Raw genomic sequence first — 27,461 nt, 5'->3', positions numbered from 1 at the left:
CAAGGGCTCATCGGAACATATTTATTTGTTTGTTCTCTCGGTTTTACAGGAAGAACTATGTTATTACGGGAAGAGGGCTGCTCATTTGGGACACCTGTTGAATTTAGGCACCAGACTGATCATCTGGCCGTTATTCCCACATGTTTGCAAAGTAACTCCTAGGGGATGTCTAAAAATGTCAGGAATGAACACATATTTATTACCTAGTCCTTAAATTATGTGCTCTAAGGGTTGCTCTGTGGAACCGGGGTGCTTGCTCTCTCACACACACACTGGGAAACACTATCACTGTTTCTACAGATCACCCATTCACTGAGATTGCCTATGAAGAATAATGTGTCTGCTCTTCTATGCAATAATCCCACGGGCCAAATGACACTTTTTGAAACAAATACCACTTTGAAAACCCTTGAAGGAATTTCTGATTCAAATTTCTTTGTTTGTTCTAGGTTAATGGTCACTTCTGTAGTCCAGTGGCAGAGAGTTAGCCTGCCTGCCCACTTCCCTCCTATCCCCCCTCTTCCCCTCCCCTTCGCTCCCTTACATTTTAAACAAATGTATACTTATCACCTATTCTGCCACCAGGCCAGTAGGCATGGCACAGCCACTTCTCTGGGCTGTGTGTCTCCGGAGCACCGTTTCCCTGCCCACCCCCCACACCATAGGCTCTGTGTGCTGTGCTGTGCTGTGCTGGGGCTCTCATTGCTGAATCGTTGTTGCCTTCCAAGATCTTTTAGTTTACATCATCTGCATGGAATCTCGGGAAAGTTCATATGGTGGGGATGTGGGGAGTCCTCAGTGATGCTTCTGGAATGAGCTTGCTTTTCCCTGCAGTGAGAACAGAGTGGCATTGTTCCCTGAAGGGCTCTGTAACTCCCGCTGCCCAGCGCCAGCCCCAGGAATGCAGAGAATGCGGCCCACTGCTCCTGCTGCTCCCATCCTGCAGGGCTTGCAGCCTTGCTTCCCTCAGGAGCAATCTCACCAGGGGGTTGGGATCTAGGGCCACCTTCCACACCTGCCTTTGAGATGCTTAAGGAGTCAACACGTCCCTGGGCCTTCTTAGCTGGATTGTTGCCTCAGAGATGGGATGGATGATGAGTCCTTGCTGAGTGCTGGGCCCCGTGTCAGGAGCAAGAGAAGTCCATTGGCTTCTGGGGCTGAAGCGGCCTTATACAAAGCACAAGGATCTCCCCCACTCCATGTCTCATAGGAAGGAGGAACCTCTGTTGGCTTGAGGCAACATTAGCTTCATTTGTGCCTTCCTTGAGGCCTCTGTAGGACCTGCCATGCCACTCAATGGTCCCAGAAGCCTAGCTATCATGGGGATATCTGGTCACCCCTTGAAGCACTAACTTGTGAGAACCCCAATCTCCCTGGAGGGCCCCCAGACACCAGGAAACTCCAGGCAGGGCCATCAATCAATGCAGACTCCTTGCTGAGTTTCCCTGAAGCTGGAGCAAGTCACTCAGAATAGGCTGGTGTCTGTGAGAGAAGATAGGAAGATAGGTGCTTGTGGGGGAGGGATGATAGGGGTGGTGTCAGAGGTGGTCTCCTCAGGCTCACTGTCCCCATCATCCGGGTTTTCGGTGAGAGATGGGATGATTCTGACCATACTGTCTTCAAAGTGTACCTGCTTCTTCTTGACCAATGAGTCAGCGGGCTCCAGCGTCAGCTCGGTCAGAGTGTCTGGGTGCTGGAGGGCATTGGGCTTCTTGGTCCCCTTCAGAATGCTCTTCATGTGGATGAGGAGGGAGCCGGTCCCCTCTTTAAGGGCTCCGTGGAAGGTGTAGGTTTGCTCAGTGTCCCCCGAGCCTGTGGTGCTCACAGCACTGCTGGAGGGGTCCGTGTACTGCTCTGGGGGAGCCAGCACCTCTGGGTCGGCTTTTCTTTTCTTCTGTTTGCTCAGCAGGAAGTAGGCCAGGCCAGTGATGATGAGCATGGAACCTGGAAGGGATGTGGGAGGTCAGGATGCTAGACGTGTGTCAGAGAAGAGCCAGAGGCTGTCCAAGCCCACCATTCCAAAGGGCCACCGTGGCACACTCAGGCCCTCTGGGCTCCAGCCTGTGCATCTAATCTGTTCTCACATACCCACTTCAGATTCAGGGGGCTGGCCTGATGTCTGGCTAAGGGATGTCAATAGGGCCAGAGTTGTGCTGAGGCCCTCAGCCTGATAGTTAGCTGGGGACCCTGTGCCTGAGGCCCCCTGCCAGTTGACAGCCAACCCTGGTGCTGCCTGCTTGGCCTCTCATCACCATGCTTGGCCACCCTGTTAGGATAATATGTTGGGTTGGGGCTGCAGTGGCTGCAGTGGGCCTGCACTCTATTTTGGATACTGGACATCCACTGCTGAACTGGGCTTCCTTCCATTCCCAGAAGTGGGGAGATGTTCTTTCCTCAGCTTCCCTAATAAACATGGAGGAAAGTATAAATCCTATTGGGTGGGGCTGGCCTAGCCTGGGTGCCCCTTTTATGTGTACTCCCTACAACCTCACCCCCTCCACCCTTGGTCTCCAAGTCAGAGGTCCCTCTGTCTCAGGCTGACATTGTTCTGCTCTGGGTCTCCTGCCAGGAGACCTGTCCTATCCAGAGGGAAGCCTCTGGGCATCTCTCCTTCTCTAAGGAGTGGGAGGTTGTGGCTTGCTTTGACCTCAGCAATGCTGAATCCTCTGGAGTCCACTGAGGGCTGGGCAGAGTGGCCTTGATGCTGTGACAGGTACATTAAAAGAAACCGCAGGAAAGAAGAGGAGGCTCTGCCTTTCAACTTTGCCTCTCTGCCCACTGGGCTTCCTGGCATTTTAGGCAGGTCATGGGGAGGGACATGGTTTTCACAGCTAGGGAGTCTGGGAACAGAAGGGTACTAGCTGGAGGGGTTGTGGACAAAACCCAGGGCTGGGAGCACTGAGTCCTGGCTTCTAGCTGACTAGCACGACCTCTGAGGTAGAGCAGGAGATGAGGAGGCTCTGAGGGGATGCCCGGGGTTCCATCATGGCATGCCTTCCAAACCAGGCTGAGGAGTTTTAGACCTGAATGGGTAGGCACTGGGGAGCCATGGAAGGGTTTGGACAGAGAGGTGACTAGCTCACACTCTCTAAAGGCTCAGATCACACAGGCATTGGGTGAAAAGTCTCTGTTTGTGGGTGCAGCCTCGGGACCTACATGAAGGGACATTCCTGCCTCTTGGTCAGCAGGATATCTGATACTTCCTCATTCCCATGACCTAGGCCAGAGAAGTCAGTGGAGCCAGTGGGGCCCTGGAGCCAGTGTCACTGAGGCCTAGAGAGGAGGGATTCAACCTCTCCTGCTCAGAGCCCCCTGTGGTGGGGGATCCCTGCCTTTACTAATTTCTGGAGCTCCTACCTGGGATGGTCACGTGCCAGACCAGGACAGGGTGGAGAAAGCAGGCCACGGACAGCAGCACGTATGCCAGGAACTTCTGGAAGCAGCCTAACCAGCGGGCTTTCTCCCTTGCTCTGTAGGCCAGGGACTCTGGCCGACACCTGGTGGGAGGGAGTCCAGGATTAGCAGGAAACAGGAAACAACCCAGAAAAGCCCCAGCGACATGTGCAGCGATTAGAGGCTGGGATTGGGATCTGCCATGCCCACGTTATCTTTGGTGGCCTCTGGCTGAACACTCTCCAGGGGCTAGGGTCCTCACCATGGGTTCCACAGTTAGGGGCCTTGCCTGAGTCCTTCCAGAGGGCCCACAGTTTTTCTGAAAGCCTGCCTAATCCTGTCTTTCTATCAAGGGTGAAGGGATCTAAATGATACCATGATTCAACAAAGTCAGTGAGAAGAATAGAAGACTCAGGAGCCCATTTGGAGGTCCCCAGTGGAGTGGAGAAGGCACACAGTATGGGAAACAGCTGGCTGGGGACAGTTGTGTGGACGGTGCACCACACAAGCTGCCTGGCCACCTGAGTGAACTGGCTGGAATCCAGGTCCACCTTGCTCACAGAGCCTCACCTAGGCATAAGATGGCATCAGCCCAGAGGGGCTTCTTTGTGAACTGGCCTGGAGGGATCACACTTGGGCCTGGCAGAGGACTGATGTTGAGGAGGTTTCCTCAGGAGTTTTGCCTCCAGGTTTCAGAGGAGGAAAGGACCTGCCTTTAGCTTTGTCTCCTTCATCCTCTGAATTGGTCTGGAGCAGGGGTCTGTCCAGGCTGCTTTGGGGGCAGTGGTGGGGGTTGGAGGATGATGGGCTGGTCCAGAGCACAGTCCTCCTTCCAGGCACCATAGCTATGGCTCATTGGTGCCCTCTGGTGGACACTTTTGTGACCAGCCCCTGGCTGAGAGAGGAGGGAGTCCAGAGCTGGATGAAATGCCTCTTTGGACTCAGTGTTCCTCCTTCCTCTGTGCTGGAGAAGTTGCTAAGATTCCTTGGCAGTGACATTCATCAGAAAGGAGGAAGCCTGTTGCCTCAGGGCTGGGAAACTTGGGAGGCAGCTGATCGTCTTGCAAGGTACTAGGACAGCTGGATTTGAGGCCTGGCTCTTTCTCTGACTACTGAGAGACACAACTGTTTGGGGTCTGAGAGTTGTGGTCCAGGGACAGCCCTTGGCCACCCTGCTGACAGTTTTTATGAACTGAGCACTGCTGGACAGCAAGTATGGGCCTCCATGGCCATGTGGCTTCCCAAGATCCTTGTAGCCCTTGACTTGTGCCTGGGTCCTAGCAGGAAAAAGAGCCAGTTCTCAAATCTAACTCTGCTTACTCCAAGACCACCTGGCCTTCTGCAGGGCCATCACTTCTCCATGGGTGCCTTGGGTGGCACATGCAGCTGTGGGCTATTCCTGGAGGTGGGGATGGCCTCTGCAGGGGATGCTAGGTGGGGATAGGCCCTGTGTGAATGCTTCACTCCACTCCCCTGATTGGGAGCAGAGCAAGGGGACTGCTGAGCCCTGCAGAGCTGAGCCCATGTCCAGGCAGGGGCTAGCTGTGCTGCAGGGAGGGAACCCATCCGTAGCTTCTTTGGGAGCGGGACATCACAGGGGGATGTGGCCTCATGGAAGGAGGGGTCTGGTGGTGTCTGGGGCTAGGAGGTGATGGAAGGGCTGCTCTTGAGGCTACTTACTGGAAGCAGATGGCCAGCAGCTGAGCCACAAAGTAGGCCCCTTCACACACGGAGATGACAGCTCCTATAAACCTGTGGTGGAGACAGATAAGGGAAGTCTGCTGTCATCTGATCTGCCCTTCACTCTCCCATGGCCTGTTTCCTCATAGCATTTGGGGCTCCTGGCCATCTATGGCCAACAAACTGACCAGGAGTTTCCTGACCTAATGCTGCTGCCCAGCCAGCATCTTCCGGGAGTTGCCTTGATGCCAGGACCTGTGCTGGGTTGGGCCTCAGTGGAGGGGTGGGAGCCAGGGCCCAGAGATGGGTGAGGGAGTACAGGCCAGCAGGGGAGGCTGCCTTGATCCCAGCCCCTGTGTGGCTAGAGGCAGGCACGTCTTTCTCCCTTCTGTCATGAGGATAACATTCACTACTTGGTTGTGCCAACCTTAACTTTGGATCTGTTCCAGACTCCTTCTTTCTCCCCCTATTCCCACTATCCAAACAGTTTCTGACTTCACCTATATGACCTGAGTTTGGGTACTGCCCCCTTGAGCCCTGCACTCATCTCTCCTTTTCTGCCTCCCTAATGCCCTGCCATCTGCTCTCCTCTCCTGCGCCTCTATCTGTCCCTACTGGCTGCCCTGAGGGCTCCTTCTGACACCTGAATGTGATGATATTCTCCCGAGTCCAGAAAGCCTCAAACTCCTCATGTTCCAAGTGTGGTACAGGGAACTTCCAATCAGAATCTTCTGGAAAATATGTAAAATCATATATTTCTGTGCTAGCCTCAGACATGATACATCAGAATCTTCAGGAATGGAACTTACATGCTTTATTGGAGGATCCCATTGGCCTATAAAATTGAAATTTCTTAGCATGCCTTTAAAGCCTTACATGAACTTCTATAGTTCTCCGAATACCCAGGAAGCTACCAGGTGCCACAGGGCCTTTGCACAAGCTAGTTCCTCTAGGAAGGACTCCTCTTTCCTCCTTTTGTCTGTCTGGTGCCCTCTTGCTTGGTGTGACCTGAGCTACCAGTCTGTGAACTCATTTTGGCAGTTCCCTCTCTAATTCTTCTCTACAGCCAGGCCCACTCTGGGGATGGCTTATTGTTAAGTGCTCCATGGACATCACTAGAGTGAATGAATGAGTGAATGAATGAATAGATGTTTGTAAAGCCTTTCAGATGTGGCACATAGTGCTCATTAGATAAATGTTAGTTATTATCATTTTTTTCTCTTTCTCCATGAGCATTTAGTACTTAATCCCTATTCTCTCCTACCCTCTCTCTCAATATCTCCTTAACCCTTATCCCTCAACTTTTAGATTGAATAACTGACATTACATAATGAGCACTCTGTGCCAAGCATGTTCTAAGAACTTTAGAAGTATCAATTCATTTAGTCCTTCTAACAATTTTATTGTTAAAGCACTGTAATAACCCTCAGCCTACAGCTATGGGCACCGAGGCACAGAAAGGTCAGGCTCCTTGCTGTGGTCACACAGCAGATCACAAGCAGGGGCAATATTTGAACCCAGCACCTAGACTCCTGAGCCTGTATTCCTCACAAGCACACCAGGGCACGTACTTTGTAAAACAAGTGTCATCACCTTTTTGTACATCCTGGGATGGGGGACAAGGAGGAAACTGAGGCTTGGGCAGTAGAGTGACTTGGCAGGTGTCCTGTCTGGTGCTATAGAGGCTGTGCCTTTTGAGGCCCGGAAAGTCTGGTCGCTCAGGCGGGGCAGTGAATCCAAGCCGAGAGCCCTGCTGTGGTTGCAAGATCCTACGAACCACGGTCTCTGCCCTGGGGCACCACATTAGCCACTCAGACTCTTCAGCCAATGGTGTGTCTTGCTGTTTGGGGTGAGTGTGAGGAAGGCGGGTGAGGGGCCCCGCAGGAAGGAGAATGACAGGAGAGGAAGCTGGTGTGTAGAGAAGTAGAGAAGAACAAAGACAAAACCACTGATAGCTCAGTTCCTACTGGAGCCTGCTCTTGGCCTCGGCCCTGCTGGGTCCCCGGGATACAGTGCAGGGAGTGACAGCGCTACAGGGGTGTGCTACAACCGAGAGGTGTGCTACACTCTGAGTGTGAGGGAACACAGAGGCGGGAGTCTGAGATCTGCAGAGGAGACTGCATGTGTGTAAGGAAGGGCAGGAGATGGTGAGGGAAGAGGGAAGCAGGATGTTGAGATGGCCCTTGAGGAGTGAGTGTGGGTGCAGGAGGGATGGGCAGGCGGGCAGTGGCTGCCCATCCCGTGGGGGGCTGAAGCAGTACATAAACTACTGCACAGTGAGGGTTGGGGGGACCTGAGGCCAGAAATAATGTCTTCCAGGCCTGGGCCACAAGGTGATCAGATGGGCCCTCGGGACAGGGACAGAACAATGAGGAAGGGGCAGGCTTCTGGGCAGGATGCAGTTTGCATTAACTGGCTATGGAGCTGACCTGTTACAGCAAGACCATCACACTTACCCCTTACCTGAAGTGACATTTGTGGGGAAGCTAGGTAGAAAGAGAGGATGAGAGAAAAGAGGAAGACCAGGCTTGCTTCTGGATTCCAGGGAGACAGTGCACGGCAGCTGTGGACAGGCTCAGTAAGACACGGAAGGAGTTCAGAGCGAAGAGAAGCCACTTTCAGGCAGCAGGGGCTCCAGGCTTGGGGCAGGCTTCCCAGGGCAGAATGCCAGGAAGGAGTATCAGGCTTTGGCAATGTCGAGGTGGGTGGTAAGTCACCCCAGGGGCTCGATGGGATGAGCAACGGCTTGGAGGTGAGGTGATGTAGGTGAGTTTGAAAAAGAGTCAGAAGCTCCTGAGGTGTGTGTAAGTTCAGTGACCAGAAATAAAGTGGAGGCTAGAAAATGGCAGCAAAATATGGCCTGGAGGCCGTGGCAGGGGCTGTCCGGAATAGCCCTGCATTTCTAGGTGGCTAGCTTTGTGGTAGTGTGGAAATGGGCGAGGAGGGTGGAAGACTGCTGGGGGATAGTGGGTGTGATCCACTGAGCAAATCAAAGAGCTGCCCTGAGCAATGAGGCAGGGACGGAGGTGGATGTTGTTGGGAAGGAGGCATCTTGGGGACCCTATACGCAAACCATGGCCCAGAAGCACAGGAACTCTGTGTCTCTCAGAATGGGGCTGCTGGAGAAGCTGGTTGGTCAGAGCTGGCAGGGACCCCAAGCTTTCCTCCCTCTTCAGGCCACCACAGCCCAGTGATCTCCTTCCCACTGGCAGGCACTTGTGGACGCGGCTGGCAGGGAAGAAAGGATAGAGGCTAGGGAACTCAGTGGCCCCAGGCCTGAGTCTGGGCCCTGTTGCTCATAAGTTTGCTGACATGGGCTGAGCTGCTTATTCCCTCTGAAGTTCCTAATCTGAAAAACTAGGTCAGTATGCACTTCTACAGTGCTGTCAGTTAAAGGACACAATGTAAATAAAACATTTTTCTGTGCTTGACGTGCAGAAGGGCTCAAATACATAGTCTTGAGCTGATTCCTCTCTCTTTAAAATAAGAACTCAGTTAATATTTGCTGACAAAGAAATGATGGAAAAGATGGATGGGTGGACAGATGGCTGGCTGGATAGATAGTAGTCTATGGCTGGCTGGCTGGGCTGGGTGGGTGGATAGGCGGGTAGATGGATGGATAGGCGGGTAGATGGATGGATAGGGGGTTGAATGGATGGATGGGAGGATGGGTGAGTAGGTGGATGGATGGGAGGATAATTATTTTATTTAGGTAGTGATCTGACCAAAGCCCTGCCCAAACTAAGACAATATCCTAGAAGCCCCCTCTGCTTCTTCCACCTGTGGGACATGATAGAGTTAGTGTGGGAAAGGGGTAGGGGGCTGCTCTGTGTTAGTCTGACAAGACAGACTCAGGGGGAGCCAGAGCACAACACTCAGGCAAGGAGGGGCCCATGCAAACATACTCACAGCAAATAAAAAGCCAGGCTTTTGAACTGCCCCTGGAGGAAGGTCTCAGTGCCCACGCCGATCAACACTAAGAGGGGAAGAGAAGAGAGAGTGGGCTCAGGTGCTCTAGCCACACTGTGGCCCTGCGGAAGGTTCCCCGGCTGTGGAGTGAGCCTTCTGCCTCAGGCCTGAGAATCAGGGTAGGCTCTTCTGCACACGACACTGGGATTAGTGGCTGGGAAAATGTAAGAGAGCAGGAGCCTTCTGGACTGGTCTCTTGAAACCAGAGGGGTTTCAGGAAGAATCCAGAGGTCTTTTAATCCAGCCCCCAGAGCACAGATGCCTTTGCTTGTCTGCCCACATTGGGCGTGCCACCACCCCTGGCGTCCCCAGAGACAACTTGTGCTAACAGGCCACCAGCCCCTCTGTTCCACAGCTGTCTTCCTCATGCCACGGTTTCAAGGGCCCTCACTGTCCTGCAGTCCATACCCATATGTGCTGTGTGTCTGGGGTCAGTGGTTGGCCATGGGTGGGACCTTCCCAACCCCCATTCCCTTGCTCAGATCACTGTTCTAGCTGTTTCTGTGGCCATCTTTCCACTTGCTGGTTGGGTGGCTGTGTAACTCGCTCCTGGCTCCTGGCTCTGGACCCAGTGCTGGTTAAGAAGCTGAGGGTTTGCTCTGATCAACTTCATCCCTCCTCTTGCCCTTTCTCGGCAGTTGGTATTTGTGCTCAAGCACCTGACCTTCCATTTGTCTGGGGTGAATTTTGTCCTGGATCTACCTTTCCAGACTTTGCTGGATCTGGGCTGTCCTCTCACAGGGACCCTCTTGCTCTCTTTGTGTCACTCAATGAGCTATGACTCAGACTCCATCCACTCACCAATGGAAACATTCTGTAGATAGCATGGAGGTGTCCTGAAACCCTCCTGCAAGGCTGCGTGGCCCACTAACCAGAGTTCTTTCTGTTCCTATCTGATTACACTGCATGCATCCTACATTTCTCTCTGGGCTCAGATGACACGCCCTGGTATTGGCTGAATTGTGGCTCCACCATGTGTCCTTCCCAGAAAATCAAGACGGTGGGGCTAGGCTGTGGTATCTGGTGGCCTGTGGGTGGCCCCTTCATCTCTGCTGTCTGGGAGACTGCTTCCCTTGGTCTGATGACTCCTCTCCTCCCTGGCAGAGACACAATGTAAACTTCTGGCCGGGGTGTCCTGAGCCCTTTATCCCCTGTGGAAATTCTCCCCCCTTCCTTAGCAGCAGTGCTGAGCTCCTCACTTAAGCCACCAGCACCCCCCCCCCTACTTTTGAGGGGACTGGGTAGTGGAAGGACTTTAGGAAGAAGGGGACAGAATGCTTCAATCTAGGAAGAGAGGGAGGTGCCTAAGTATGCTTCGTGTCAGAGGGCTCCAGAGGGCTCCAGTGCCCCCCTGGGCTTGGTCTGGAGGAGGTTTGGGTGGAGGACACTGTGCCTCTGCCCTCTCCAGGGGCTAGAGCTTCACTGCCTTGTACCAGGCAAGCGCCGGGAGTGCTGGTCAGCCACACACACTTCCAGAGGGTCAGCATGACCTGTAGAGCACTTCATGCTTCATACACGAGGGTCATGCTCGTCCTGGCTCCCTGTAGCATCCCTGAGACATGGGGAGATCTATGCTTCCTATTTTATGAGGAGGAAAACGAGTCACCTTGTGTAGTTCTTCCAAGGACACATCAGACAGTAAAGGACCTGCAGACCAAATTCGAGACTCTGGATACAGAGTCTTGAGTTTCCTGATTTCCACTACTAGTGTTCGTGTGTGTGTGGTGTGTATGTGTGGCATTGTAGTGTGTGATGTGTGTGTGCATGTGTGTGTGTGATGGGTATATGATAAGTGCATGTGTGGTGTGTGATGTGTACATGCATGGTATGTGATGTGTGTATATGTGTGTATATGTGTGTGATGTGTGATGGGCATGTGATATGTGCATGTGTATGTGACATATGCATATCTGTGTGGTGTGTGTGATGTGTGCGGGTGTGTGTATGTACTGCAGGCAGATGCCCATCTATTTAGTTTTCACTAGATATCCTGTCCTGTTCTCAGCACTTCACATTTATTAGCTCTTTAAACCATCACAACAATCTTACATGAAACTACGATGTGATCCTCATTTTACAGAAAAGAAAGAGGCGCAGAGAGTGTAGGCAAAACAAACCTAAGTCATTCCAGCATTGTAGTCTTACATCTGCCGGATAGTAGCTGAGTCGCCAGGTCTCTCTGAGCCTCAGAATCCTCCTTATCCTTTCTTGCACGTAATGGTTATAAGGATTCAATAAGCTGACTGATGCCAAGTACATAGCAGGTGCTCAGTCCCTTGCTTGCTTGTGGCAGGGGCTTCATTCCCGGGCCTTCTTTGGAGATTTGCAAGGCCTTGTGGTGAGTGGCCAGCAGGTGGCAGGAGAGGGTCTTGGGAACTCAGCCCCTTTCCCGAATTTGTTTGGCATGTGGAGACTTATTTTGATGACTTCTGGTGGAAACAAAAGGCCTATAGTCAAAGGGGCATTCTAGGAATGCTGTAGCGGCAGCACTGGTTTGCAGTTAAAAAAGAGTCAGTGAAACAGCAGAGAAGAGAGAGCTGAGTTGGAATCTCTATTTTGTGTGTTCTTACCTTGGTACTGAGCACAGAAAAGGGCAATAGGCAGTCCCTGTGGGGTAGTCAGGAGAGTGAGTCTTTAAATAGCAGCCTCTGCAGGATGGGCAGGGAGGAAAAAAAAATTAAAGAAAAAAAAAAAAAAAGGATGGGTAGGGAGGGCCTTGAGTGGAGAGGCTGAGCGACCTGACCCCAGGCTACAGGTTAAGAGGCTTTGGCGATATTTGGCTGAGATTAAGCAGCAGACACAAGGTGTGCTCCGGGGTGTTCCTGGCCTCTCCCTGGCCTCCCCATCTCCAGCACATGGGTTTGAAGCAAAGTTCTGGTTTTGGCTCCTGATGCTGTGCCCTGGTGACCTTGTCCATGTGTTTCATGCTAGGCTGCCAGTAGGCACAGGGACTCAGGAGGAGAGGGTTGGTTCTGTCTGGGGGCTCCGACAAGGAGGCTTCCCAGGCACAGAGAAGGGCATGCCTCACCATTGCATCCTGGGTTTTTTTTTTGGGGGGGGGTAGTGGAAGGCAGAAGTGTGGGACTAGAAGGCGTTTGGATTTGGAAGACCCCTAGGCATGCCAGCCCAGCTGCCTTTCAAGGAAGTCCCAGCATGTGCCGTATTCTGCACTAGTCCCCCATGCATCTTGTCTAGTCTGTGCTGCATCCCTCAAGGGGGGAGTCATCAACCCCATATTATTTATAGAAGAATCTCAACAAGCCTCCTGGAAGTGCAGCACCCAGTCCAAAGCATGCTGGCGGTCAAGGGCAGAGGGAAGCCCGGACCAGGACTGATGTCCAGAGGCTCCAAGGCACGGGGGGAGGGGGAGTGTCACATGGATGAGACCCTTGTTGCCATGGGCAGTGGACCACTGTGTCCCCCAAGCCCAGCTATGAATGGGTTTCTGTAATGTCTGCCATAGAATGAGCCAGGAAACTCCCACTTCACTGCCTTGCTGACCTGTCCAGAGGCTAAGCTGCAGGTGAGTGTGGTGACTGCCCACCTGTCCCTCTCCCAGGGCTTCTCACCCAGCCTGAACAGAATTCTGTTTTGAATGTCAGAAGTAGCCACAGGCGAATCTCCTTGCCCAGGGCAGTTCCACCCGGCAACCCAAGACTTGTTCTGGCAAGCCAGGGTCCGAAGTCCCCAGCAGTTAGCCTGCACCCTTATTTATGGCACATCCCATGTGCCAGGCCTGGGTAAAGCACGGGTGGGAGGTTAAAGGAGCTACGTGCTGAAGCTTGGGCAGACTGTTGTGGACGCAGGAAATGAAGAGCTGTGGAGGGAGGGAAGAGGCCACACACCCTGTGAGCAGGCTGAGTGCAGGCTCCATTCTGTCTGTAAACTGAAGACAGCCCGCCCCCCTCCCCTAGAAGGAGGGCAAGGTGCTGCCAGGAGCACGGAGTGGCAGGAATAAGAGTCTGCAACCGCTGCTGCAGCCGTGCTCTGTGCTTCTCTGTGCACTTCCTGAAACCGGGTAAGGTCACTGGTCCTACCCTGGGGCAGTGACAGTGTGGCTTCCAGGGCCCACACCCTCAAGTCTCCTTGCACCTTGCAACTTCCTGCTGTGCCTTCAGGGAGCCAAGTCCATGGAGAAAGCTCTGCCCAGTGGTGCCAGAGAAACCCCTAATGCCACAGTCCGGGTACAGACAATCAGCCTGGGGATTGGACCTGCTTCCATGAGAACTCACTCTCCTCCCCAGCACTTTTCAACCTCAAAGGTCTCCTGGGCTTCGGAATGTCACACCAGTTGCCATGACTAAAGTAAGTGAGCCAGGAATGGTCTCCTTGTGAAGATATTCCTGCTGCTCCCTGGGGGTGCCGACACTTCCAGAGACCAGACCTGGTAAGCTAATTGGTGGGCTCTGTGGCAGAAAATAAGAATCGACCCCCAGGTACTTTCCACTGTTAGGTAATAGAGATACCCCTAATTATAGCGATACAGTAGGATGCATTAGATGGTAGCTACCCATAAATTCTTTGCAACTCCCCTCATCAAGAGGTAGAGTATAACTCCCCTCCCCTTGAATGTTGGCTGGCCTTAGTGACTGGCTTGTCCAGTAGAATGATGTAGAAGGTCAAGAGTTTACACTGCTAATTCACAAAGTTTCTGCCCAGCCCTCTTAACTTGTCCTGGGGGCAGCCACTCTCCCTTTCACCTAAGAAGTCTGATGCTCCTGAGACCACCATGTGTGAGGAAGCCCAAGTGAACCATGCAGAGAGAATGCTAGAGAAAGAGATGGGGGTGGGGTGGGGTGGGCGGAGATGCACAGCCAGCTCCAGCTGGCTCAGATGTTTGGCCCGAGAGGACCCATTGCAGCCACTCCGCCTGAGATCCCAGCCCTCATCTAGCTGAGATGAGCCATCTCCACTGTTCCCTGACTGAATTCCCGAGCCACAACATTTCAAGCATCATAAAATTGATGTAGCCGTAAGTCATTCAGGTTCAGAGTGGTTTTATAACACAGCCACAGGTAACTGGAAAAGCAGTTTATCCTATCCTCTTAACTACCTGAGATTTTTGGACTAGAAGCCCCTGTGTCTGGTCTATATTCTGACTCTCAGCAGTGAGCATGCCCTCAAGACCCCTTGGGCTTTTGGCTCTTCTCACTGGTCCCCAGCTTGGTTGTCAGAAAGCCAGCCTGTGGGCTCCTAGGTCCTGCAGCACCTCTCCTCCTGCTCAGATTCAGGCACAGCCTGAGAGATGCAGTCTCCCAGGAGCAGGGTGGCTCCTGGCGACTACTTTTGGGCTGTAGAATCCGACTGGTGGTATAATACGTTAGGATTTCATGCAGGATCTATGAGGCTTTGCCTAATATAGAGCAGCTCCTTTCTACAGATTCATTTTATGAAGATTCCCAGTGGAAAAAGTGAGGAAAGCAAAAATTGAGACCCCCTACTCTAGGAGAATTTTGTGAATTGTATCCACTACTCAGCCAGGACAACCACAGCGGCCATTGCCATAGAAGCTCTTAGCCTGCTGTTCTCACTGAACTGTGCTGGGAATGAACTATCTTTGGAAGGCACTAGAGTTCCACATGACATAGATATAGGACCCCCAAGACTGTTTGACTGGGGGTCTGCAGTTTCCTAAATGTTTTTCCGGGGGACTAGTTTCCAGAACTGGGGTATTTCAGAAGCCACGAAATGAGCATGATGTGTGGCCTTAAATTGGAAGGAGGAGCGTTAGGTGAAAAATGGGACTGGGTTGGGAGAAGACATTTGGTTATCCTGTCTCCTGCGTGTCTGTCTCCCCAGGACTGCACAGGTAGACCACTTGCTCTCTCAGAGGCCTCCTGTCAATCCCATGGATGAGAATGGGTACAGTCTCTGCTTTGTGGAATTGGACCTGGAAATCCTGCCAGGTTTCCAGATTGAGGCAGGGCTGTCTGTAAGACACAGAGAAGTTTTTGCGTCCGGCAGAGCCAGGACTAGGGTGAAGTGAGCAGGGCACCTGGGCAGAAAGTTTAAAGAGGTGCTCACTCTAAATTAGAAGGGGCACACCATAAATTTAAAGAGGTGCTCAATCTACATGGAAGGAGGTGTTCACTCCTAGGGCATGCAGTGGCAGCATTGGCCCTTTGGTGACCACCAGAATGGTTGCTTCCAGCCGAGGCCTCTGGAGATGTTCATGGCCCAGAGATCAGGAGCCTCTGGCTGCTCGTGGAATTTGGCTTGTACTTCTGGTCCTCCTTCCTCCTTACAAGACAATCTGGCTGGTATCTCTGAAACTCTGCCTCCTTAGGACTCTAGTTCAGTGTGAGCAATCTGTACCAACAATTCACTTCAACAAATGATTCCAAGGCCTTTTCCCAGAGCTGGGCATGGAGACAGAGGAGTTGAGAGTTTGACAGTGGAAACAAATATCATACATGGCCCCAGAATCAGGGCTTCATTATAATAAATTCTTGGTAAGAAAAACTTGCCCCCAAGGACAGTCATGATTCCTAGATGTGCGTTTTTTTTTTTTTTTAAGATTTTATTTATTTATTCATGAGAGACACAGAGAGAGCAGCAGAGCAGCAGAGACACAGGCAGAGGGAGAAGCAGGCTCCATGCAGGGAGCACGATGTGGGACTTGATCTCGGGTCTTCAGGATCATGCCCTGGGCCGAAGGTGGCACTAAACCTTTAGCTGAGCCACCCGGGCTGCCCTGTTTTTTTTTTTTTTTTGTTTGTTTGTTTTGTTTTTAATTTTTTGTTTTTTGTTTTTTGTTTTTGTTTGTTTGTTTGCACTGCAGGTGGGAGGGGTACTGGGTAGAGTTGCAAGGTAGCTGCTTTTATACCACCATTAAGTGGCCCATTGACTCCTTCCATCTGTCCTTATTATCTGTCTCTTGGGGTCCTGTTATTCCTCATCCCAGAACCACGTTATGAGCCCACTCTGGTGCCATCTGCCCTGCTCTTCTGTCTCACTCCTCCTGCACAGCCCCCTGGTAGGCTTCTTACTTGGTGCCAGTCAAAGCCAGCTCTTCCTCCACAAACATTTGTGCATAAGCCTGGCCTCCTCCTCTTGTCCCCTTCCCTCTACTCTCTATCCCTCTTGTCTGGGTTGAGGCACAACATTTTCTTCTCCTAGGGGCCAGGGCTTTCTTCTGAATAACCTTCCTGAGTGGCTTGTTCTAGTTCAGGTTAGCAGGGAGCAGAGATTCTGGACCAAGACCCCATGGTGCACCACCTTCCGCGCATCCTCCTGGGCGTCCTGAAGCTCTGGTCTCAGAATGTGGGTAGAAGCTTCAAGGGTGCTGTGCTGTAGCAGAGAGAGATCACAGCTTGATCAGGAAAGCCGAGTCCTGGTTCCTCAAGCAAATCATAACTGTCTCATCTGCTTCCTCTTCCAGAAAATGGGGATAATAAAAGCATGCATAAGTGGCTGTGAACATTCAGTCTTAGTAAATGATAGAGTATTGTGCAAATGTAGATGATGAGAATTATCTATTCTATTATCTAAATTCTATTATTTCCTGATAATAGAATTATCAGGAAAGGAAGGTTGTTCCTGCTTAAGAGAGGCAAGCATTCTCAAGGGGGAGGAGAGGGTTTATTCTCATCCTTTCCTCCATTAATGCACATTTTTATTATGGCTAAAGGGTTCTTCTTTATACACTGATGTTGTTCATTGATTTCCTGTCTTAGGTCCCTTCTGCAGGCCTGATTGGGATGTCAAGAGTCCAAAGCCCCATCCACTTCAACATCTCTTGTGTCATGTCCTCTGTGCAAGCTGCTAGGGATGCCAAAGGCTTAGGCTGGTGTGCTCATGAGGATGTGGCCTGTCATGGTGCTGACTGCCAAGAGGCTATCCTGGTGGCCTCCGGTCCTTTGCTGCTTTCGTCCCATGACTGGCCTCATGGTTGGTTCTTACTTCATCACTAGGTTGAGTTTTAATGTCCGTCTTACATTTAGTGCACTGCTCTGCGGGCAACAGAGGTCACTAGAGGTCACAGTTCCCGCTTTTCATACCAGGCATGATGTTGGCTCTGGACGCCTGGGGGAAGGATGAGAATGTCATATTCACTGCTCTTGAGGGCAGCCTCATAACTCATCCTGTTATTATAATCATTGCTCCTCTTCATCCTCAAGTATAGTGAGTCTCCTATAGGTCTTGGGGTCTTTAAGGACATTTCAGGTTAAGGGTATACCAGCTGATGACAATGGCTGGGGATGGTTTAGGTTCTGAAAGAGTCAAGGCTGCTTATAGAGGTAAAAGCTAGGTTTGCGCCATTTCTAAGAACATGAAGATGTTGGAACCAGTTGCTAAGAACCCACTGAGATAATAAAGTAGTAGTTGTAGGCTTCTTAACTCGGGAGAAGCTGTGACAGAGTCTAAGCATGGCAGAAAGGTTTACCCATGGGTCAAGAGATAATTCAGCTGATGCACATGAGCCAGGGTTCAGAGGCACTGTGAGAAAATGCCATGATTTTATAGTAGAAAATACTAGGTATTCAAGTAGAAGATATTTTAGAGTATAGTGTGGCACTCAGTACCCCAGCACCTCTCACAAGCTTGTGTAGGGAGAATTTCCTGGAGGCAAGAGAGTGCACCAGTTTGGATTCTCTAAACTTGATTCTCCAAACATGAGCTATAGACCAAAGTTGACCAGCCAGGAGATTTATTTTGTTTGGACTTGAAGGAGGCCTTGTGGTAGATTGCAATAATGCCTCTCTCTATGTCCACACTCTGTTATGGTTGCAGTCCCCCTCACTAAAGTGAAGTCTGTTTCCCCATCCCTTGAATCTGAGCTTAGCAATGTGACTTGCTTTGGGAAGAGGATATTATCAGGCATCGTGCAAGCAAAAATGTGAATGGGTTCATGAACTGGGCCTGCTCTCTCCTGCACCTAACATTATCATGCACCTCTACCTGAGCCAAACATGAGGGACATCAGAAAGCAGAATGGCCCTTGTATCCTTATAATAATACCTTCCCATGCTTCCATCCACCCCCAGACAACCACCCATCTGCTTTTGGTCACTAGAGATTAGTTTGAATTTTCTAGAAGTTTACAAAAATGGAGTCATAGAGTATGTACTCTTTTTTTTTTTTTCCTATCTACTTTCAATTGGTATGATTATTTGGAGGTTTATCCATGTGGTAGCATTTATCAGTAGCGATGCCTTTCTATTGTAAGTAGTATGGAATGCCTTGGTTATTTTATAACTCCTCTGTTGGTGGGCATTTGAATTTTCTCTAGCTTCTGGCTATTACAAATAAAGATGCTATGAACATTCATGTACAACTTTTGTTGGACTTTGCTTTCTTTTCTCTTGGGTATAAATAGCTAGGAGCAGAATGATTGGATCATATAAATAGCTGGAGGGGAATGATTGGATTATATGGTAGATATATGTCTAATTTGTTTTTTAGGTTTTATTTATTCATGAGAGACACATGGAGAGAGGCAGAGACATAGGGAGAGAAGCAGACTCTCTGTGGGGAGCCTGATGTGGGACTCAATCCCAGGACCCCGGGATCACGACTTGAGCCAAAGACAGATGCTCAACCACTGAGCCACCCAGGTACCCCGGTATATGTCTAATTTTTTAAGAAACTGCCAAAATCATTCCCAAAGTGAGTGCACCATTTTACATTACCATCAGTAGTATATGAGAGTTCCACATCCTTGCCAACATTCAGCACTTGGTATGGTAAGTTTCTTTATTTTAAGCCATTCTAATACTATGTAGTCGTAGCTCATTTTACTTTTGATTTGCATTTCCTTGATGACTAATGAGGTGGAACATCTTTTCATGGGCTTATTTGCCATCATATCTCTTTGTTAACTTGTTTTTTCATTCTCTTTAACATTGTATTTCAAAACGGGAAGTTTTAAATTTTGATGGCATGCAATTTATCAATTTGTTGTTTTGTGGATTGAATTTTTGATATTGTAAATAGGAAATAGCTGCCTAACTCATTACTTAGAGTTTATTATCTAAAATTTTGTAGTTTTAGGGGCTCCTGAGTGGCTCAGTTGGGTAAATGTGCAACTCTTGACTTAGGCTCAAGTCATGCTCTCGGGGCCATGGGATTGAGCCCCAAGTTCGGCTCCAGGCTTATCACAGAGTCTGTTTGTCGCCCTCCCTCTGCTCCTCCCTCTGCCCTCTGTCTCTCTCTCTCTCTCAAATAAATAGATAGATAGATGATAGATAGATAGATAGATAGATAGATAGATAAACTAAAAGCTTTAGAAAAATAAACATTTTCTAGTTTTAGGTTTCACATTTAGGTCTAGAATCCATCTTAGTCTTTTTTTGTGTATGGTATAAGGTATAAATAGACTTTTTTTTTGGTAAATGGATATTGTTCAGTACCATTTGTTGAAAAAGTTATTCCTTCTACACTAAATTGTCTCCATATTTTTGTCAAAAGTCTGTTGTTTATATATGTATAGGTTTATTTTTGTACTCTATTCTGTTCCATTAATTTATTCGTCTTTCTTTGTTACAATACTGTATTGCCTTGATTTTATAGACTTCTAGTAAGTGATATCAGGTAGTGTTAATGTCTTAACCTTGCTCTTTGATTACAAAATTGTTTTGGTTGTATTAGGAACTTTGCATTTCTATGTGAATTTTAGAAACACCTTCAAGTTTTAGAAAAGACTCTATTGGGATTTTGATTGGGTTTGCATTTAAACCATACAGCAGTTTTGGGAGGAATTGACCTCTTAACAATGTTGAGTCTTCTGACCCATGAGCAAGGTATATTTCTCCATTTATTTAGGCCATTTATTTTAGTAAAAACTACCTCTCAGCAATTTTTTTTTTAGTTTCCAGTGTACAGGAAACTTTATTTACACATTTGGGGTCATATTTATCCTTAAGTACTTTATATTTTTGATTCTATTGTAAATTGTATTTAAAAGTTTTCATTTTCTAATTTTTTGTTGCTAGTATATAGAAATATGATTGGCTGTTGTGTATTGATTTTGTCTTCTGCAACCTTACTAAACCCTTTATTGGATCTAGTAGCTTTTCTGGTAGATTCCATCAGATTTTCCATAGATGATCATGTTTTCTGTGAATAACAAGTTTTGCTTCTTCCTTGCTGATCTGTATGCATTTTATTTCTTTTTCTTGCCTTATTTTGCTGGCTAGAATCTTTAATACAGAGTTTGCTAGAAGTGGCAAGAGCGAACATCCTTGTCTTATTACTAATTCAGGGGAAGAACATTTGATCTTTTACTTGTAAGTACTTGTAGGTTTTTTTTTTTTTTTAAATGCCGTTTCTAAGTTGAGAAAGTTTTCTTCTATTCCCAGTTTGATGATGATTTTTGTCAGGAAACAATGATGAATTTTGGAAAATACCTTCTCTGTGTCTATTCTGATAATAATATAAATAAATATATAAAGTATAAAAAGCTTTTCTTTTTTAGTTTGTTAACACGGTGAGTTATATTGATTTTCAAATATTAAAGCAACTTTAATGGGACGACCGGGTGGCTCAATGGGTGAGCGTCTGCCTTTGGCTCAGGGCATTATCCCGGGGTCTGGGGATCGAGTCCCACATTGGGCTCCCTGCATGGAGCCTACTTCTCCCTCTGCCTATGTCTCTGCCTTTCTCTCTGTGTCTCTCATGAATAAACAAATAAATAATATTTTTAAAAAATAAAGCAACTTTAATATTTCTGGATAAATGTCACTTGTTTATGATATACTATCCACTTAACATATATATTTTTTTGATTTGCTAAAACATTGTTTGGATTTTTACCACTGTGTTTTGGGGGATATATGTCTGTAGTTTCTTTATGATGCTTTTGTCTGGTTTTGGTATTAGAGTAATGTTAGTCCTATAGAATGAGTTGAAAAGTATTCTTTCCTTTTCAGACTTCAGGAAAGTTTGTGTGGAATAAATAGTATGCTGATATGCTACTTTTTGATGATGATATCTTTACAGCCCTGCAGGGTTCACTGATACTATTAAGGATATTGCCTGTAACACAGAATAGCATCTTTCTTGCAAGGACCTATGGGGAAAATTTCTTCTAGGTCTTAATTTCAGGTCAGAGTATTAGCCCAAGGTATTTGCTTCTTATTCTTTCTCATTCAAAAATAATGCATCTGATCACTCTTCCACATGACAGATTTCCCGGTGCCAGAAACAATGACTATGCCTCCAGTTACTCTCCTTCTATGCCACATGAGCCATGTGTCTTCATCAGATCTTCACCTGGTATCTGCAATCTAGGAAGGTTCAGGTGGAGCCCACAGAAGGCTCTCTCACTTCAGCATCTGCCACTTATATCTAAGGACATTCCTTTTGGATAATAGCCCTCTTAGGTTGTTTAGAACTATGGACAATTTTAAGAGAATTGTCTGGCCATAAAAAAATGAAGCTACCATCTTCCTTCGGATTTGGTTACTGTATGTAGTATAGAAGTAATCAATTTCCTGAGGGCTGATAATGACCCAACCTTGAAATGTGAAGAAAAATGTTACTCAGTAAAAGACTTGACATTCTAACTTCTTCCTCACTTTGCAGCTTCAAGGGTTATAGCCTGCTTTGTTCCTTTCCTCTGGTCTTTCTTCTGGAAGAGCTCATCACTCATGCTACATAGTCCCTGTGTTCTACATATTTCCTCTAAAAATTAACCAGCACTGACTGAGAATCTATGTGCCAGGCAGTTTGCTGCTTTAGTCATTGTTTCGTTGAATTCTCACAACCCCAGAAGGTAGATACACTCATTATCCCCATTTCATAGGTGAAAAAAACTGATGTTTAAACTGGTTAGGTCACATGCCTAAGGTCACACATCTCACAATTAGTAGGACACAAATTCACTCCTCCAAACTCTGAACTGCAGTGCTTTGTGCTGGGATGTATTTTTGGAGCTTGTCTTCTTGGTCATATCATGTGCTTCTCAAGGGTAGGGGTCACACTATCCTAATCTATGTGTCTACATTACACAAAATGGGAACTCAATAAATGTTTGTTGAATAAATGAGTCCTAAATGTAGTTTCCTTGTTCTAAATCTAAGAAAGACATAGGCACAAGGAAGTAAAGAAAAAAATGTTTGAACAAAACCAGTGGTAAGACAGTGGAGAGGTAGAGATATTTCATTTACTCATTGAGACAATCAGACTGGAAAAGAAAAACAGTCAACATCCATTTGGAGGATCTGAAAACAATGTGGTCTTGGTTGGGTAATAAATCCACTGATGGACACGTTGAAGTACATGAAGTTTCCTTAGATGGCAGGAGATCATCACGGGGATACATTTAAGAAGGATGGAAGTTAGCATAGAAGGCCGAAAGTGGTTGCCTCAGAAGCATTAGGGTTTTTTTTGTTTAAGGCTTTGATAGGGCTAAGGTCAAACTATGCATTTGCTGTACTCTTTAAAAAATAATGAGAACATCTGGTTTTAAATGTTTCTTTTGTCTTAGGCTATATTAATAAGGCAAATCTCCATTTCAAACTGAGTGTTGGCAAGGAGTGGGGCTGTTGGGAATGTGGTTCTGTCCTTTATGTAGAGAAGAAGTTAATGGGTCAAAAACCTGGAACAAAGCAAAACCCCTAAGTGATTCCAGGTTGCTCTAAAATAGTTGATTTGTGAGAAAGAGCATGTTAGCCTGGCAAATGGGGCTCGTTCAAAATGACTTTGTCTCCAACAGCCCATTTCCCTGTTGGCTGTGTAGTGCCCTTCTCTAGGAGCAGTATGCTGACAGTCCCCGGATGTGCCCCTGCATCACTGCCCTGTGAGTGGGCAGACTGGACCTCTAACACCAGATCTGCTGTCTACTGGCTGTTCAAGCTACTTGAACATTCTGATCTTTAGTTTTCTCACTTGTAAAATAGTACCAAGATCAGCATTTGGCCCTCATAGACACTGGTAGGGTTTTAGCCAGATCATTACTTTATCTTACTGTTGTTCTCAGTTATGCATCTCTGGACCCACAAATAGAAGATCCTGATGTGATAGTTCCCTCTGGAAATGTGAACAGATTTGTCTGTCCTCTGATGAGGTCCAGGAGAGGATTTGGCTGGATGGTTATGGTAGTGCCAGTCAAAGTATGCACAGCAATCATTCAGAGAGAGAAAATGAGCATCTGGATCAAATATCAGTGTCTTTAGATTTAGGAAGTATTTGATCATGCTTACTATCCTTCAGTGTAACTGTGCCCTGTAACCTCACCATGACCCTACCTGCCTGAGCCTGTGTTTGGTATGGTCTCAGACAAGCCTCCTTGGTACCCTTTGTGTGTTTTGTATCTTGTATCTTGGGGTTGCCAAGACATAGAAAGACATATCCTTTAGCCTGATTCAGGTGGAGGACACATTGATTAAGAGTAAGATCTCAGGAATAGATCCTTATCAGTTAGTCTTGCCTCTTTGTTCCTGGTTGTTGTGAGACCCCGAGCAAGATGTTTCACCTTACCAAGCCTCAGTTTCCCCTCACATACAGTGGGGGTGACAATGAGCATTATGATGCTTCAAAGGGTAGTTATGAGGGTAAAAGGAAATACTACATTTGAAACATGTAGTCAGAGCTTAACTCACAGTGAATACTCAAATAATAGTCATTATCAGTTATTATCCCGGAGTAGAGTTGGAAGAGTGAAGAAATCCCTCAAGTGCTGGCAGTAAGAACCTCAGTCTTGAGTACCCTGGCTCTGAGAAAGTTGCAAGAGTCTCAACAAAGGGCTGACACAGTGGGCTCTTTCCATTCTCTTCCCCACAGACTTGGGGCTGGGGCTGAGGAGTGGCGAGGAACTTCATGGAGATTGTCCCTCAGGGATTAAGAGGATTGTGGAAGTTCAAAGGGAAGCCAATTCTGCTTTCTAAGAACAGGGATGGGGACTAGTCCTGTGGGACAGAGAAAGGGTGCCCCATACCTCTGTGCTCCCATCTCAGTTAAAACCCACTTCCCAGGTTCCCTTCTCTGATGGTTGATTTGTAGTGAAAATACATCACAGGGCTGAGCATCCTTTGAGGCCCGAGTCCCTAACTCAGGATGTCATGGCCTTGCCTTTATGTGGACACAGTGAGAACCTGCTTTGAAGGTTGGACAAGTGGGAGTCTGGCACAGGGAGGTGTGGAGCACTCATAATCTGTTTGCAGTTCCCCAGTTGTGTTTGTCTCTTTGGGTGATTCCTGGAGCCACATCTCAGCCGGAGAGACACTAGTGGTCACACATGTGTCCATTAACACACACACACACACACACACACACACACACACACACACACACAGAGTCTTCCATACCAGAGAGGTAATACAAATGAGTGAAGCTAGCCAAGTGTAAGACAAACGTTGGGGGAGAAGCTCTGTCATGACCTGGAAATCTTATAACTGGCTCAAAGTCATAAAGAAAGTCTAATGGGAGACAATTTTCTAATTTTAGAAACACTTTCAGTGCTTCAGTGGGTGCTATCTGCTTGTGGCCTGTCTTCCTCTGTTTAGCAGTGGCAATGCTCTGTCGGTGCCCACTGTTGGTATGGGGCTGGGCGTGGGGCTGGGGCAGCAATGGCCCATGGGACAACTGGACATCCTGATGAAGCTTCATCCAGAGTGGCCGGGAGGAGAAGAGATGAACTCATCCAGCCAGGCCATCACCACTGGGCCTTGCCATTCTGGTGGAGTCTTCTAGGGTCTGGTACCCTTGGGATCTGTAACAGTCTTAGATTCCATCTACAGAGGGGAAAGGGATCCAGAGAAGAGGCTGCTGGATTGGCAGCTGCTTGGTCCCTGCAGGTGACACTCTGGGTAACCTTGGGCCACATACTTTTCCTAGCTTCTGGAGAATCTAATACTTCTTCTCATAGAAGGACCAGGGGCTACCTTAGGTCTCCTGGGGTTTCTGCAAAATGACAGCGTCTGTCTCAAGTCTTACTTCCTTTCTAGTAGCAATGCCACTATAAATGAGGCCCAGATTTTCAACAGAGATTTCAACAACAAGAGGCTTAAGGGAATAAGGAATTTGCAAATCTTACCCGCTGGAAACAGTCCAGGAATTTAGTGATGCTGGAAGAAACTTGAGATTTGCCCATGAGTATCAAAGCCCCTCTCTCTAGCTTCCTACTTGCTCCCAGCACTCTAGAAAGCTCAAACAAGATTATTGGAAAGCCTGGCCATTAAAAGGCAACTGATGCCCTATTTTTAGCCTGGATCCTATATCAAAACCAAGCAGAAGGCCCATCTTCAGCATTAACGGCAGCCCTCTGCACAGAGATAAGAGTTGTGGTTAAGAGGAATTGTGTGTGTGTGTGTGTGTGTGTGTGTGTGTGTGTCTGAAGATAAATCAAACTTTTAAACTGTCTTTTGCTAGGCTATTAGAAAAACACATGTATCTTACAAACAGCTTTCTGACAGGAGGCAGGCCTCAGCTCTGAGCAGAATGGAGCAAGGGAAATTATTACCAAGATATCTGATAGCTGAAAAGGGTACATTTTACCTCTCTGGAAGCCAAGGCCTATAGGAGAGCTGGGTATGCTCAGATCAACAGGGGTACAATAGGATTTGAACCCCAGACACAGAAACCCTATTTAGGTTTACCTTCTTATCCTCAGATGAGAAGTTGTGGGTCTTGGCAGGCATTCGCTTACATATAGGTGATAAGGTGGTTCTGGCAGAGGCTGGAATGGGCTCCCCCACCAGCCCATTTACTCAGAGCCCTCAGTAGAGCAATTCCAGACCCTTCCTGGTGTCCACTGGGTGGGGTTTCCTACTCTGGGAATCAGGGCGTTCTTTGGCCAGAGTCCTGGCCTTTTAAAAAATTGAGGCACCTGGGCTCCAGATCAGCTGTCCCTCTGATCTGCAGTGTGACCTTGGACAAGGTTATTGACTGTATTTGGGCCCAAGTGTTCCATCTTGTAACAGGAGGGGTGGCATTAGATCTTCTCCAACAGCTAAGTTTTTGTGCTGAGGACCTAGACACTAGAAGAGCCCACTGGCCAGCCTCCCCACCAAGCTCTGAACCAGGTCACACAGGCTTCTCTAATTCCATTGAGCTCTGCTCAGTTTGTACATCCTTGATCCTCCAAAACACCTGGTCAGCAGGTCCAGATCAGAGAGTGGCATCACAGAGGGTCTGGGTGGCTCAGCTGTCCCAAAGTCACACATCAGCAAATGACAGGGTGGGGGCAGGAACCAGCCTGATTGGAGTCTGAGCTGGGGGACATTTCCCATTTGCCAAGACTGATACTAGATTTTGTCCAATGGTGAGGATGGACTTGGTGAGCAATGTGTGTCTCTTCCATGTTCCCAAGGGACATGGGGCCCAGAGCTAAGAGCTCAGAATGCTGTCTTCTCACTTCCTGCATGCAGACCCTGACCATGTGGGGTCCTGGGAGGCTAAAGGTAAGGGTCTGGGCTGGGGAAGTAAGCAGGCATAACTCAGGATTGTGGTTGCTCTGGTTCATCTCTGGGAGTTGAGCAGCCTCAGGCTGGATGAGGGAGAGAAGCCCAGCAGAGGGAACCGTTTCTACTCCAAACCCAGTGTGTTCTTGCAGTCAGGCCACAGAGAGGGGGTCTGGGTTTCTACAGGACTTTCTGTTAATGAGGTGGACATGGGCCAGGGAAGCTCAGGATCTCCATGGCCAGTGCTAGAGCTTGGCCTGTCCTAAGTACTGAGAATTCTCTTTCCATAAAATGGAGCTGTGGTCTGAGTAAAACATGATGATCTCTGTTGACCATCTTCAAAACTATACAGTGAGGTGACTGATTCTCACATTTGTCTTGGCCTTTTATACCTCCACCTTCAGCTCCTATATCCACCTCATAAGAGCCCTCAAGGAGGTAGTGCAGATCTTCTCAACTCATTTTCCAGATTAGGACACTGAGGCTCCCAAGGTCACATGGGTGCTGGCTTGCCAAGTGGAGAGTGCTTCCATCACCCAGGCTCACCCCACTGCACCTGCTGCTGCCCTGCAGAGTAGTGTTTCTGGAGGCACTGGGAACAAAAGTGAGGGCACATGTGGCCAGAGGTGTCCATCTGTCCCAGCCGGCTGGCTCCCACCCCTCAAGCAGCCTGGGTGACAGTGCCCAGGCATAGGGGATGGCAGCTGGGAGGCGGGTCTTACCTGCAGCAGTGGTGATGCCCAGGAGCCGGCAGGTATATTCCAGACCAGTCCAGAACATCTGCAGCTTCATGGTGCCAGGGTTGAGGGCAGGGTCCCAGTGGGGCAGGCAGTGGAGGCTTCAGCCTGAGATACTCCTGGATGCCCGTGTGCAGAGGGAGGCTGTGGCTGTCGGCTCTGGGCCCCCGTGCCCTGGGGCCCTGCCTTCCAAACCAGTCCTGGCCACCGCAGCCTGGCTGAGGTGTGAATAGGGCTCACCTTCCCGGCTTTGCTGCCTGTGCCCTTGCCAGACACTTGGCTTAATCATTACCTTGGAAGAATGCCCCTGCTGCTCTGTGCAGCTCCAGCCTGGCTTGGA

The 27,461-nt window shown here is 48.6% G+C and overlaps 1 protein-coding gene across 1 annotated transcript; it reads right to left on the bottom strand.

The window, feature by feature from the left end:
* On the bottom strand, window positions 1–27,461 carry TMEM72 (transmembrane protein 72). The gene is made up of 5 exons (XM_041745101.1): window positions 27,107–27,461; window positions 8,983–9,049; window positions 5,074–5,145; window positions 3,358–3,497; window positions 1–1,944 (listed from the first exon to the last, which is right to left on the bottom strand). The coding sequence occupies exons 1-5, from the start codon at window positions 27,174–27,176 to the stop codon at window positions 1,466–1,468; spliced, it is 828 nt and encodes a 275-aa protein (XP_041601035.1). The 5' UTR covers window positions 27,177–27,461; the 3' UTR covers window positions 1–1,465.

The sequence above is a fragment of the Vulpes lagopus genome, chromosome 2, assembly GCF_018345385.1.
Source record: "Vulpes lagopus strain Blue_001 chromosome 2, ASM1834538v1, whole genome shotgun sequence".
In the NCBI taxonomy this organism is placed as follows: Eukaryota; Metazoa; Chordata; class Mammalia; order Carnivora; family Canidae; genus Vulpes; species Vulpes lagopus.
This window is presented reverse-complemented; position numbering and strand designations above follow the sequence as displayed.

Coding starts and splice junctions, on each gene's coding strand:
- TMEM72 (XM_041745101.1), bottom strand. CDS start 27,176: ATGAAGCTGCAGATGTTCTGGACTGGTCTGGAATATACCTGCCGGCTC. Junction 5,146..8,982: donor AGCCTGGCTTTTTATTTGCT/GTGAGTATGTTT, acceptor TCTCCACCACAG/GTTTATAGGAGCTGTCATCT. Junction 1,945..3,357: donor CTGGCACGTGACCATCCCAG/GTAGGAGCTCCA, acceptor CATCCCTTCCAG/GTTCCATGCTCATCATCACT.